Source organism: Kogia breviceps, chromosome 8 (assembly GCF_026419965.1).
Source record: "Kogia breviceps isolate mKogBre1 chromosome 8, mKogBre1 haplotype 1, whole genome shotgun sequence".
In the NCBI taxonomy this organism is placed as follows: domain Eukaryota; kingdom Metazoa; phylum Chordata; class Mammalia; order Artiodactyla; family Physeteridae; genus Kogia; species Kogia breviceps.
In genome coordinates, this window is record NC_081317.1 from 105934806 (window position 1) to 105949265 (window position 14460).

General features: G+C 40.5%; 1 protein-coding gene across 1 annotated transcript in view; it reads right to left on the reverse strand.

The window, feature by feature from the left end:
- Positions 1-747: 747 nt before the first annotated feature.
- Positions 748-14460, reverse strand: part of KCTD9 (potassium channel tetramerization domain containing 9) — a 61011-nt gene continuing 47298 nt past the window's right edge. Inside the window, exons 10-12 of the mRNA XM_059071740.2 lie at positions 5825-5930; positions 4500-4633; positions 748-2684 (exon numbers count right to left, since the gene is read on the reverse strand). Of these exons, the coding sequence (XP_058927723.1) occupies positions 2568-2684; positions 4500-4633; positions 5825-5930 (357 nt within the window). The 3' untranslated portion in view covers positions 748-2567. The remainder of the gene's footprint in view (positions 2685-4499; positions 4634-5824; positions 5931-14460) is intronic.

Here is a 14460-nt window from a genome sequence, read left to right on the forward strand (position 1 = left end):
CAGTTACATGAGTTCTGAATTTTCTCAGTGCAGATAATTAGCTAAGTTAGGTTTAAACCCTTTTCTAGCCCTTCCCCACCCCTCCTCCAACAATTGTGTTTTTAACCTATGTGTACAGTCATGTTTCATTGCTCGGGTTAATGCAAGTTTTACTATTTTAAAACTTCCTTTCCTCCTTAAACTTCTTTCTCCTGGTTGTCAGGTGAGAACATTTTAGGGGCAATGTATCAATACGTAACCATCCTAATAAAAGCTAGCTGTAGGGGCTTCCCTGGTGGCGCAGTGGTTGAGGGCCCGCCTGCCGATGCAGGGGACACGGGTTCGTGTCCCGGTCTGGAAAGATCCCACATGCCGCGGAGCGGCTGGGCCCGTGAGCCATGGCCGCTGAGCCTGCGCGTCCGGAGCCTGTGCTCCGCAACAGGAGAGGCCACAACGGTGAGGGGCCCGCGTAACGCAAAAAAAAAAAAAAGCTAGCTGTAATAATGTTCATCAGCTAAAGAGTAACACAAAAATTGAATTATTGGTAGACAGTCTTTTCTTTCATTAAGCGTTAATGAAATGTCTTTGTGTTGTTAGAATGGTGGATTTTAAGAGGAGGGTCATAAAATAACCATGCTTAAAGAAATAACTTTAATGGCACTTTCTTCCTTTTCCACCCAGATCCTTGGGGCTGGCCTTCAACACATATTGAAGAAATGTAAGTAAATTTGGAAAGTTCTGATTTTCAAAAGCAAGACAAGAAACTCCTTTTCAACATTTCATGTCGTTTATTAATGCAGTATACATTAGATCCAATCTGCATTTTCTAAGCATACTGTGTTTGGATCTTTCAGATTCTTCTGCAGTCTTAGGTTATGTCTACAGATGTACCCTTAAGTAGATGAACAACACATTCTATAATTATTGAAAATATAGTACAGAGTGAAATGATTTAAATATAATTTAGGCACATATTGATTATGAAAATAGATATCTCTCAATACAATACTTCTGTCTTGGTAAAAATAATAAAGCAAAGAAAATAATTCATTTCTGAAGTTGCTTTCCTTCACCTGTAAAGGTCTGATCTCCTCCCACTATGCATATATACCCTTTACTGTTAAGGAAAGCTTTGCATATGTATATATAGAAGAATAAGCTACGTAAATATTGAAGACATGTCATTCTCCCAAAGGAGACAAAGTGGTTTTTAATGATTCCTTGCCTCAAACCGATGAGTCTGTAGAATTCAGAACCCATTTGGACACAGCTTACATCCCTGCTCTTGGGGTAGACATAAGGACACTGGTTACTGGTAAGGAAGTACATACAGGCCCTGCCCCTGCTGCTGCAGAGATAATGACTCAAAAAAGCCAGGCTAAAATTTATTAAAACAAAAGAAACCGGAAATATAAGAACCACAGGTGCTGACTTACTGGCATTACATCTTGGACCAGTCAAATGCCTTTATTTTCATTTAAGTTTTTTGATAGCTGTAGTCAAACTGTCAGTTTAAAATTCCTCATTCCCCGTTGTAGGGTTTTGAGCTGCAATTATATTGACTTCTAAAAGATGAATTTACCATATTCATTCATATTTTATAGCTGATTGCAGTGGACTGGGATTTAATACCTATTTCTGAGCTGGCCCTGTTTAAACTATTTAGCATTTGAATTAAATGAACATTAATTATGCACCTTGGTTTTTTTGGTTCAGAACTGTCTTCCTATGCTTGTTTTTGACTCCACAGGAGGAAACTACGCTAGCAGTGTAAATAGATAAAATTGCCTGGTCTGGCATTGAGTGGAACTTGCTAAGAATGAAATCCTAAGGAATGCTCATTTAAAAGTTGTAGCTGTAGGTAAATCCTTCCTCCATCTGGAAAGTTCCACTGTTACTTAAGCTGACAGTGATGTACAACAATATCTCTTTCCTTCCACTCTTGTCTCAATCAGTAACAGAAGATTAATTTAGCTAATGTTTTGTTCTTAAAGAAAAAAAAAATTATAAAAATGAACCTGAAAAAAGAGCCTTGGGGAGTCTGATCTCACCATATTCACATGGTGTGACAGGTATTTAAAGTAGGGGAGGCATCACTAAAGCTACTGATATTTATAAACCTGAACAACCTTTTCAAAATTGTCATAAAGTTTAACAATTTAAATATCCATACTGCATCTAAAGATTCAATAAATATAATTGCATATGTTGTGCTTTTCATAAATTAAAATCTTCAAATGCATTTCAAACCGATGGTATTTCCACATCATGCCTATTTAAAAGCAAATATAATAGATACTATTCCTGGTCACAAAGCCAGGCAAATCCCCCTAACTCCACTCAAAAGGCAGCAATCTAATCTAGCTTCCCTACATCTACTAAATGAGCGCTTCTCTGTTAAAATCAGAATGTGGGAAAAAAGTCACTTTTTTCCCTTATGCACCTCTGAGAACAAGCATAATCCTCTACATGTTTTTTTAAAATTCCCTTCCAGTGTTATTTCTTCCAGACAGCTGAGTGGGTGGAGAGAGAAAAGTGATAAGGAGAGCATTTCTCATCTTCGGCATCTTCCTCCAACCCTAGGATTCTCATCTGACGCTTTGTGACATATGTAGTGGTGTCAGCATCTCTTCAAAGATGGCGCCCTTCACGTTGGAACCCCTCAGGTTGGCTTCTTGAAGGTCACACCCAGACAGGTCGCAGTTCTGTAGGACAAAAACAATAATCTTGGGAGTAAGAGACAGATTTAAGGCCTTATACCTGTTCCCTCTCAAAGTGATTCCTGGGACATATTAGGAAAATGTTCCTATATAATAAAACTCAGTTACTTCTGGAAAACTTCCAGAGATTTTAGGAGAAAGTCATATTTTCTTCTATCTGTATTTATTCTCTCTAGTTGATGCTCAGGCTGAACACTGCAAATACGTATCAACAAAAGTTAATGACGAAGCACGTCCCTTCTGTGTTTTAGGCATTTAAAATCCAGAATGGACTCCAATGTAGTAAAAAGTATCTAAACAATCCATGAACAATAATAATGCAAGGCATGGGGGTAGGGGAGACTGTGTAAAAAAAAAAATCTGAAAGGGATTTCACTTCATTAAATTGCATAATAGATTCTCTCCTTCAACCCTAACACTCTTAGAGCAAGGAATTACCTCCTCTTAACCCCCAAATTATGTGTACAGTTCAATGAATTTTAACAAAAGTATACAGCAGTGTAACCCCCACCGTAAGTGGGAGCTGCTTTCAAATTTCCCTTGAGATCAGGGAGTGACAGATGAGACAGGGGTTCTGGGTAAGTCCGACACCCCTGGGGATGGTGGGGACAATGGTTAGAGAGAAGGGTGACTGCACATAACCCGTCAGCAGCTGCCCCAACAGGCAACCTGATTAGTCTTTGCAATCAGCTGGATAAAGAGAAGCTTTTTGCTGTTTAACCACATTGACTACATGCTAACTCAAACCAAGGAAAAACAATCATCATCATAGGTGACAGTAACACATAATAAAAAGCTAAATAATGGTGCTTATGATAGGTTTATACCTTCAGTCTTAGGCTGGTTCTTTTTGCCTTTAAGGTAAATGGGGCCTGCTACTATGCTGCTAAGACCTATCAAGAGAACAAGGCGAAAACACTTTAAAAAATCAACAGCAAGCTAAACGTTGACATGCTAGTCTCTACAATCCAATCTATGCCAGGTTTTCTTGTATAGGGCTGTACTGTACTGTTCAATATGACAGTCCCAGCCACATATGGCAGCTTATATTTAAATGAATTAAAATTAAGTACAATTTAAAAAATCCATCCCTCAGTGGCACTGGCCACATTTAAAAAGCTCACTAGCCATATGTGGCTGGTGGCTGCTGGACTGAACAGCAGTGTCACAGAACATGCCCACTGTCGCAGCAAGAGCTACCAGACAGCGGTGACACAGACCTGGTAACAGCTTTGGAGACTGCTCGCTAAATCTGCCAATCAAGATGATACATGCAAGACAATGCTGATAAAAAAGGTGACTGGGCAGAATGAAAACCTCAGGTTGAGATTCAACGAAGAATATGATGCCGATTTAGAACAGGCTTTCCCTGAACCTGATTTCAAACACAGATGTCATTTCAATTTCTCAAGTAGTTCAAGAAATAATCTGGCCCCATTTAATTCTGTTTGGAATTAAAATTTAAGGAAACCACAATCAACTGGATTAAAAAAGCATCTATCAAACTTATCTACTTGAGGGAGACCCAAGGAAAAGAGGAGAAATGAAATCAGCTCAGACTGAATGCCAGATGAGTCTTCACATCGGAACCTGTGGCGTCTGTAACTTACGTAACCGGATCCTACTCTGGAATTCAAATTTGTTTAAACAAGCAATTGAAAGGAAAGCACCCCTTCAGCGGGGCTGGCATGTTACCTGGCAGTTTTGACCAGCCAACTACTTTGTTTATGATCTCAATACATTTTGCAGGAGCTACTCAGTAATTCTAGATTAATACAAACTCTCAACTTGCTGACTCACCTCCAAATCAGTTCCTGCCAGAGTCGCTCCTCTGAGGTTACAGTTCTTCAACTTTGCATTTTTTAAGGTAGCAACTCTCAGGTTAATTCCTGTCATTTGACTTCCTTCCATATCCACACCTTTCAGATTAGCACCTAAAGGGAATACATTTTAGGCATAGTTGAACTTGAAAATATTTATAGTCATCTATCTTCAAAAGATGCAAGGTGACTTATAATAGAGGTGAATGATGATGACCTCTGGATCCTTTGGAAATGACTGTGACTTATAAATCTGTCAACCAACATACATATATAAAGAGTTCTTTGTTAACAATTCGTTTGCTTACACTATGAATTAAGAATTCAGGGCTTCCCTGGTGGCGCAGTGGTTGAGAATCTGCCTGCCGATGCAGGGGACACAGGTTCGTGCCCCGGTCCGGGAAGATCCCACATGCCGCGGAGCGGCTGGGCTCATGAGCCATGGCCACTGAGCCTGTGCGTCCAGAGCCTGTGCTCCGCAACGGGAGAGCCCACAACAGTGAGATGCCCGCATACCGCAAAAAAAAAAAAAAAAAAAGAATTCATGTTTTAGTCTGTATTTTTGATGGAGGAATTAAATTCGGTCTTATGATAATTAGCACTTTAAAATATTCCCTGGAAAGTTCATGCCAATGAAGATAAGTACTGTGTCTTCTAAATATACAAATAAATGAATTGACCAGTTCACGGACACAACAAAGCAATAAGGAATTCATAAACAAAACATTATATCCAAAAGTGACAAAAAACTGCCTGGCTATATGCAAACTGAATTTCTTTTTTTTCTTTTTTTTTTTTTTTTTTTTTGCGGTATGCGGGCCTCTCACTGTTGTGGCCTCTCCCGTTGCGGAGCACAGGCTCCGGACGCGCAGGCCTGGCGGCCATGGCTCACGGGCTTAGTTGCTCCGCGGCATGTGGGATCTTCCCGGACCAGGGCACGAACCCGTGTCTCCTGCATCGGCAGGCGGATTCTCAACCACTGCGCCACCAGGGAAGCCCTGAATTTCTTAATTTTGGTCCGCGTAAGGCTATGCTGTTCTGTTTGAAAGTTTAAGATGCTGATACTTAATTCTCCAACTGAAGCCTCCTTAAACATTGGAGGCCACATTTCCCGAGTTCAGCAAGTTGTTACCACAACTGAGACCAAGCAATGGCTTACCCCTTTGCAAATTCTCTAAGTATAAGACAGAAGAAATCTACCTCCCTATGGTTATCATGTTTTACCAGTAACAATTATTTTGCAGGGCTTTTTACTTAACAGTGTGTTTTTACCTTAGAGAAAGGCAATTATAGATAGAATCTCACCTTCTAAATTGGCTTTAAGACCAGAAGGATCTTCAAAATTGCACAGTTTCAGGGATGCTCCTTCTGCATTAGAACAGAGCATCTTGACTCCCTGGAGATTTGCACACTGGCAAAGGAAAAGAGAAAAGTCCGTGTATTAAGGTTCAGAATTTTGTTTGGAATAGAAAAAATTGGCTCAAACAGTAAAAGAAAAAAAAGGAGGGAAAAAAAAAGCTCAGTTTGATACACTCACAATCAGTTTCTGTTTACAATAAAGACTTTTCCAATTGAACCCAATAAAAACTGAGAAATGTTTTAAAAAAATAGTTGTTTTAAAATAAACAAAAGGCGAATAAACAATAGCATTCCTGCTTTACATGAAACTTAAGAGTTTAGATAAAGAAGCTGAGGAGTCTGGACCATGACATCCCTATTTCTGTTTTCATAAACCGCCCAGGCCATGACAATGTGACAGTTGAAATGTCTGGGTGAAGAAACTTGTTAGCGGTATGGATTTTCTCCTTCCTTATTATTGTAGGAATCAATCAATGAAATTCTTGATGCTCAATAATGCTACCACTACCTTCCTTTCAAAGGCCAGACTGCTAAGGCCAGTAATGAAAGGCATCATCTAGCTACAAACACCACCAAGTTGTTTGTAGGGTCTTTCTGTACCAACCAGCAATGTTGTTGCTACACCACATTGTCAATCCCGAGTAGCCAAGGCACAGTACAAGATGTAAAGAGGGAAAAGCCAGAAAATCTATGTTAGAATTGTAAATTATGCTAGTTTGTCTCGGAGGATTCAATGCCATCAGATCTGAACTCTAACAACCACTAGATAAGGCAGGAAGCTATCTATAAAGGTGTTTTAAAAACTATAAGGCACTACATAAATGAAAACTGTAGTTATTATAATTAGATCAGTGAAGAAATCTAAAATCCAAAGGCTGATCAAGTTATGTGATAGCTATACCTAACAAGAAAAATCCTTGTTTCATAAGTGTAATTTCATTCACCCTACAGTCAATTCTAGTGAAAGGGAGATAAGCTATAGGCCATTTCAAATTACAGATAACTGATGAACACATGTGTATTTCCATCTATGCCTGTGCTTTAATACCAGGTAGTACAGAAGCTCAGACTGACAGGTAGGACAATGAGGACCTGGAAGGACCAATATAACTCAAAGATGACTGGATTTTATGTACTTGAAAATATAACAGGACAGGAAGCCGATAACTTGAAAATAAATGTCTCTTGTTCCCTATGTTATACTCCCAGGTAAAAGAGACTGTGAATATTATGAGACGTTTCCAAGGTAATTATATTAAGTACTGCTCTATACTCAAGGCTATGCTATGGAATCTCAAAAAGAAACAAATATATAAGAAATTTAAGTTAAGTTTTCTGTCTTCAACCATAGAAAGCATTTCACCCACTATTTATCTAATGGTAAAGCAGGTCACCAACACTGAGACCTCAGAATTCAGCTACTAAGTAAACCAGCATTGCAGCTGTTAAGAACTGGGCTATTTACTATATCAAGGGGCAATGGGTTTTGATAAAAGCAGTTAGGTTATTACTGTTTACTTAAAGTACGATAATGATATTAAGATTGTTTTTAAAATGACCCTTATCTTTAAGAGATAAATAAAATAAATACAAGTGAAATTATGAGTTGCTGTAAAATAATCTTTGGAGAGGTACAGACTATACACAATTGTTTACACACTGATATTGTTGCAGCTGAGGAACGGAGATATAAGGGGGATTCATTATACTAGCTCATTTTTGTTTATGTTTGACATTTTCCAAAGGAAAATGTCATTTAAAAAAGACATACGGAAAAGAAAATACACGGCTTAGAGTCTAGTTCTAACACTGCTGACAAACTAGGTTTGGGAGCTTGGGCAAGTCTCCAGGTTTCAGTTTCTTAGTCTATAACATGGGGTCACACTCAACCATCAAGGTCCCTTCCAGCTCTTACCATACTATAAGTCTTGCACTGGGAACATGCAATGGATTTGTAACAGCTGGATTATTATGCCAGCTTTTACACAGCAGACTAAAGTCAATAATGGCAGTTGGAGCACATGGAAGAAACACTCTAAAGGATGCTGACAGAACAGAGGGTGCAGCTCAGACATGGACCACGTAACTGGGATAGCAGCTGAGGTCATCTTGGTCGACAGCAGAATTGGAGGGTTCCTATGGAAAGGTTTCACAGCCCATGAGGGAGGGATCAATTAGGAGAGAAGTTCAACAGGAGGGGTGGAACCATTAGGTGCATCTTGTGCTTCGAACACATCATATTTTGTGGACGCTGCAATATGTACGGCCGTTCATCAGCAGTCATCTTCAAGTGCCAAAGACAATTAGCAATTAGTTTTGACTTTCACGGCCCACACACTCTGGGCAACAACTCCTCAACATGAGCCATTTCTTATCAATAATTAAATGTGCAATTCTATAGCACTTCAGTATGTATCAGAGAAAATTACATAGGCCATTGAGAGACCAGTAAAAGGACCTTGGCTCACCTCCTCTCATGAGCACACCAAAATCACAACTAACTGCTGAACAACCAGTGATAAAAAAGACTGAAACCTACCAAAAAAAAAGATACTCTAAATCCAAAGACACAAGGAAGAAACTATCAGATGGTAGAAGCGGTGCACTCACAATATAATCAAATCCCATAGCAACCAGGTGGGCAATGCACAAACTGGAGAATAGTTATATCACAGAAGTTCTCCCACAGGAGTGACAGCTCTAAGCCCCACGCCAGGCTCCCCAGCTTAAAGGTCCAGAATTAGGAGGAGGAGCTCTCTGAGCATTTGGCTTTGAAGGCCAGCAGGGCCTAGATTGGAGGAGCTCCACAGGACTGGGGGAAACAGAGACTCCACTCTTGAAGAGCACACACAAGATCTTGCATGCACTGGGACCCAGGGCAAAAGCAATGATTCCATAGGAGCCTGGGCCAGACCTAGCTGCTGGTCTTGGAGGGTCTCCTGGGGAGGTGGTGTGGGGGGCGACAGCTGTGGCTCTCTCTGGGATCATAAACACTGGTGGCAGACACAGCAGGGATCTACGTGAACTCTGGCTGGAGGCAGACATTTTGGGTCCTTGGCACCAAGACCTGGCCCCAACCAACAGCCTGTAGGCTCCAGTGCTGGGATGCCTCAGGCCAACCAACTAACAGCATGGAAACACAGCACCATCTATCACCAGGCAGGCTGCCTAAAGACTTTCTGAGCCTACAGACACCTCTAGACATGCCCCTGGATACAACCGTGCCCACCAGAGGGCCAAGACCCAGCTCCACCCACCAGTGGGCAAGGCACCAGCCCTTTCCGCTAGGTAGCCTGCACAAGCTTCCAGACAAACCTCACACAGCAGGGGGCAGACACCAGAAGCAAGAAAACTATGATCCTGCAGCACTGAGTCTGCAAACATAGGTCAGAAAGTACCCTAGGACCAGGCTGGCCCTTGGGTGATGACAAAGGAGTGTACTGCTGGGACACATAGGACAACCCCTACTGAGGGCCACTTCTCCAAGCCACTACATACATAAAAATAAAACAGTAACTTAAATAAAATGAGATGACAAAGAAATAAGTTCCGGAAGAAGGAACAAGATAAAACCCCAGAAGCAGAGCAAATAAGTGCAGTGGAGATAGGCAATCTACCTGAGAAAGAGTTCAGAGTAATGATCGTACAGATGATCCAAGAACTCGGGGGGAAAATGGATGCACAGAGTGAGAAGTTGCAAGAAGATTTTTAGCAAAGAGTTAGAAAATATAAAGAATAACAAACAGTTGAAGAATACAATAACTGAGATGGAAAATACACTAGAAGCAAATACACAGTAGCAGAATAAATGAGGCAGAAGAACAAAGCAGTGAGCTGGAAGACAGAGTGGTGAAAATCACTGCTGTGGAACAGAATAAAAAAAAAATAATGAAAAGAAATGAGGAGAGTTTAAGAGCCCTCTGGGACAAATGTCAAACATACCAACATTCACATTAAAGGGGTCCCAGAAGGAGACGAGGGAGAGAAAGAGCCTGAGAAAATATTTGAAGAGATAATAGCTAAAAATGTCCCTGACGTGGGAAAGGAAATAGTCACCAAAGTCCAGGAAGCACAGGGAGTGCCATACAGGGTTAACCCAAGGAGGAAAACACTCAGACACATAATAATCAAATTGATAAAAATTAAGGACAGCAAATATTAAAAGCAACAAGGGAAAAGCAACAAATAACATACAAGGAAATCCCCAGAAGACTATCAGCTGATTTCTTAGCAGAAACTCTGCAGGCCTGAAAGTAGTAGCATGATGTATTTAAAGAGATGAAAGGGAAATACCTCCAGCCAAGAATACTCTACCCAGCAAGGCTCTCATTCAGATTCTACAGAGAAATCAAAAGCTTTACAGACAAGCAAATATTAACAGAATTCAGCACCACCAAACCAGTTTTACAACAAATGCTAAAGGAACTTCTCCAAGTGGAAAAGAAAAGATCATAGCTAGAAACAAGAAAATTATAAAATGGGAAAGTTCACTGGTAAAGGCAACTATACAGTAAAGGTAGGAAATCATCCACACACAAATATGACACCAAAACCAGTAATTGTGAGAGGAGGAGAGTACAAATGCAGGATATTTAAAATGCATTTGATATTAAGAGATCAGCAACTTAAAACAATAATGTATACATACAGACTGCTATATCAAAACATCATGGTAACTACAAACAAGAAAATCTGTAATAAATACATACACAAAAAAGAAAAAGGAACCCAAACACAACACTAAGGATAGTCATCAAATCACAGGAGAACAAAAGAGGAAACAAAAAAGACCTACAAAAACAAATCCAAAACAGTTAACAAAATGGCAATAAGAACATACATATTGATAATTACCTTAAATATAAATGGATTAAATGCTCCAACCAAAAGACATAGACTGACTGCATATAAAAACAGGACCCAGGGCTTCGCTGGTGGCGCAGTGGTTGAGAATCCGCCTGCCAACGCAGGGGACACGGGTTCATGCCCCGGTCCGGGAAGATCCCACATGCCGCAGAGTGGCTGGGCCCGTGAGCCATGGCCGCTGAGTCTGTGCGTCTGGAGCCTGTGCTCCGCAACAGGAAAGGCCACAACAGTGAGAGGCCCGCATACCACAAAAAAAAAAAAAAAAAAAAAGCAGGACCCATATATATGCTGTCTACAAGAGACCGACTTCAGAGCTAGAGACAAATACAGACTGAAAGTGAGGTGATGGAAAAAGGTATTCCATGCAAATAGAAATCAAAAGAAGGCTGGAGTAGCAACACTCATATCAGACAAAATTGACTTTAAAATAAAAGACTGTTATAAGAAACAAAGAAGGACACTACATGATGAACAACGGATTAATACAAGAAGATATAACAATTGTAAATATGTATGCATCCAATATAGGAGCTCTTCAACACATAAGGCAGATGTTAACAGACATAAAAGAAGAAAATGAGAGTAACATAATAATAGTTGGGGACTTTAGTACCCCACTTACATCAATGGACAGAAAATCCAAACAGAAAATCAATAAGGAAACACAGGCCTTAAATGAAACATCAGACCAGATGGACTCGATATTTATAGAACGTTCCATCCAAAAGCAGCAGAATACACATTCTTTTCAAATGCACATGGAACATTCTCCAGGATTGATCACATGCTGGGCCACAAAGCAAGTCTTGGTAAATTGAAGAAAACTGAAATTGTATCAAGCATCTTTTCCAACCACAACACTATGAGATTAGAAATAACTACAAGAAAAAAACTGCAAAAACCACAGAAATGTGAAGGCTAAACAATATGCTACTAAACGACCAATGGATCACTATAGAAATCAAAGAGGAAACCAAAAAATACCCAGATGGGATTTCCCTGGTGGTCCAGTGGTTATGAATCTGCCTTCCAATGCAGGGGACGCGGATTCAATCCCTGGTCGGGGAACTAAGATTCCACATGCCGCGGGGGAACTAAGCCCGCGCATTGCAACTACTCAGACTACACACTCTGGAGTCTGCACGCCACATCTAGAGAGAAGCCCACATGCTGCAACAAAGAGCCCATGCACTGCAACAAAAGATTCTGCATGCTGCAATGAAGATCCCGCATGCTGCAACTGAGACCTAACACAGCCAGTTAAATAAATACATATATTAAAAAACAAACAAACAAAACAAAAAATACCTAGAGACAAACGAAGATGAAAACACAATGATCCAAAACCTATGGGATGCAGCAAAAGCAATTCTAAGAGGGAAGTTTATCCTGATAAAAGCATACCTCAGGAAACCAGAAAAATCTCAAATAAACAACCTAAACTTACACCTAGAGCAACTAGAGGAAGAACAACAAACAAAACCCAAAGTTAGTAGAAAGAAAGAAATCATAAAGATCAGAGCAGAAATAAATGAAATTGAGACTAAGAAAACAATAGCAAAGATCAATGAAACTAAAAGCTGGTTCCCTGAGAAAATAAAGAGAACTAAAGGGAAGGGCCCAAATCAATAAAATTAGAAATGAAAAAGGCGAAGTAACAACTGACTGCAGAAGTGCAAAGAAGCATGAGAGATTACTACAAGCAACTATATGCCAATAAAATGGGAAAACTAGAACAAACGAACAAATTCTTAGAAAAGGTACAATCTCGCAAAACTGAACCAGGAAAAAATAGAAAATATGAACAGACCAATTACAAGTAGTGAAATTGAATCTGTCATTTAAAAAACTCCCAACAAACAGAAGTCCAGAACCAGAAGGCTCCACAGGTGAATGCTATCAAACATTTAGAGACTAGTTAACACCTACACTTCTGAAACTATTCCAAAAAATTGCACAGGAAGAAGCACTTCCAAACTCACTCTATAAGTCCAGCATCACTCTGATACCATAATCAGACAAAGATACCACAAAAAAAGAAAATTACAGGAGACTATTGGGCAAAAATCCTCAACGAAATACTAGCAAACCAAAGCCAACAATACATTAAAAGGATCATACAAGATAATCAAGTGGGATTTATCCCAGGGATGCAAGGATTTTTCAATATCTGCAAACCGATCAGTGTGATATATCCCATTAACAAACTGAAGAATAAAAACCATATTAAAATCTCAACAGATGCAGAAAACGCTTTTCATAAAATTCAACATCCAGATTGGTTCCAGATGGTAGAGTAGAAGGACATGCTCTCACTCCCTCTTGCAAGAACACTGCAATCACAACTAACTGTTGAACAATCATCGACAGGAAGACACTGGAACTCACCAAAAAAGATACCCCACATCCAAAGACAAAGAAGCCACAATGAGATGGTAGGAGGGGCGCAATCGCAATAAAATCAAATCCCATAACTGCTGGGTGGGTGACCCACAAACTGGAGAACAATTATACGACAGAAGTCCAACCACTGGAGTGAAGGTTCTGAGCCCCACGTCAGGCTTCCCAATCCGGGGGTCCGGCAGCGGGAAGAGGAATTCCTAGGGATTCAGACTTCAAAGTCCAGCGGGACTTGATTGCAGGACTTTGACAGGACTGTGGGAAACAGAGACTCCACTCCTGGAGGGCACGCACAAAGTAGTGTGCACATCGGGACCCAGGGGAAGGAGCGGTGACCCCATACGAGACTGAACCAGACCTACCTGCTAGTGTTGGAGGGTCTCCTACAGAGGCAGGGGGTGGCTCTGTCTCACCATGAAGACAAGGACACTGGCAGCAGAAGTTCTGGGAAGTATTCCTTGGCGTGAGCCCTCCCAGAGGCTACCATTAGCCCCACTAAAGAGCCCTGTTGTTGTTTGGCCTGAGGCTCCAGTGTTGGGTCACCTCAGGCCAAACAACCAACAGGGAGGGAACCCAGCCCCACCCATCAGCAGTCAAGTGGATTAAAGTTTTACTGAGCTCTGCCCACCAGAGCAATAGCCAGCTCTACCCACCACCAGTCACTCCCATCAGGAAACTTGCACAAGCCTCTTAGATAGCCTCATCCACCAGAGGGCAGACAGCAGAAGCAAGAAGAACTACAGTCCTGCAGCCTGTGGAACAAAAACCACATTCACAGAAAGATAGACAAGATGGAAAGGCAGAGGACTATGTACCAGATGAAGGAACAAGATAAAATGCCAGAAAAACAACTAAATGAAATGGAGATAGGCAACCTTCCAGAAAAAGAATTCAGAATAATGGTAGTGAAGATGATCCAGGATCTTGGAAAAGAATGGAGGCAAAGATCGAGAAGATGCAAGAAATGTTTAACAAAGACCTAGAAGAATTAAAGAACAGAGATGAACAATGCAATAATTGAAATGAAAAATACACTAGAAGGAATCAATAGCAGAATAACTGAGGCAGAAGAACGGATAAGTGACCTGGAAGACAAAATGGTGGAATTCACTTTTGCAGAACAGAATAAAGAAAAAAGAATGAAAAGAAATGAAGACAGCCTAAGAGACCTCTGGGACAACATTAAATGCAACAAAATTCGCATTATAGGGGTCCCAGAAGGAGAAGAGAGAAAGGACCAGAGAAAATATTTGAAGAGATTATAGTTGAAAACTTCCCTAACATGGGAAAGGAAATAGCCACAGAGAGTCCCATAC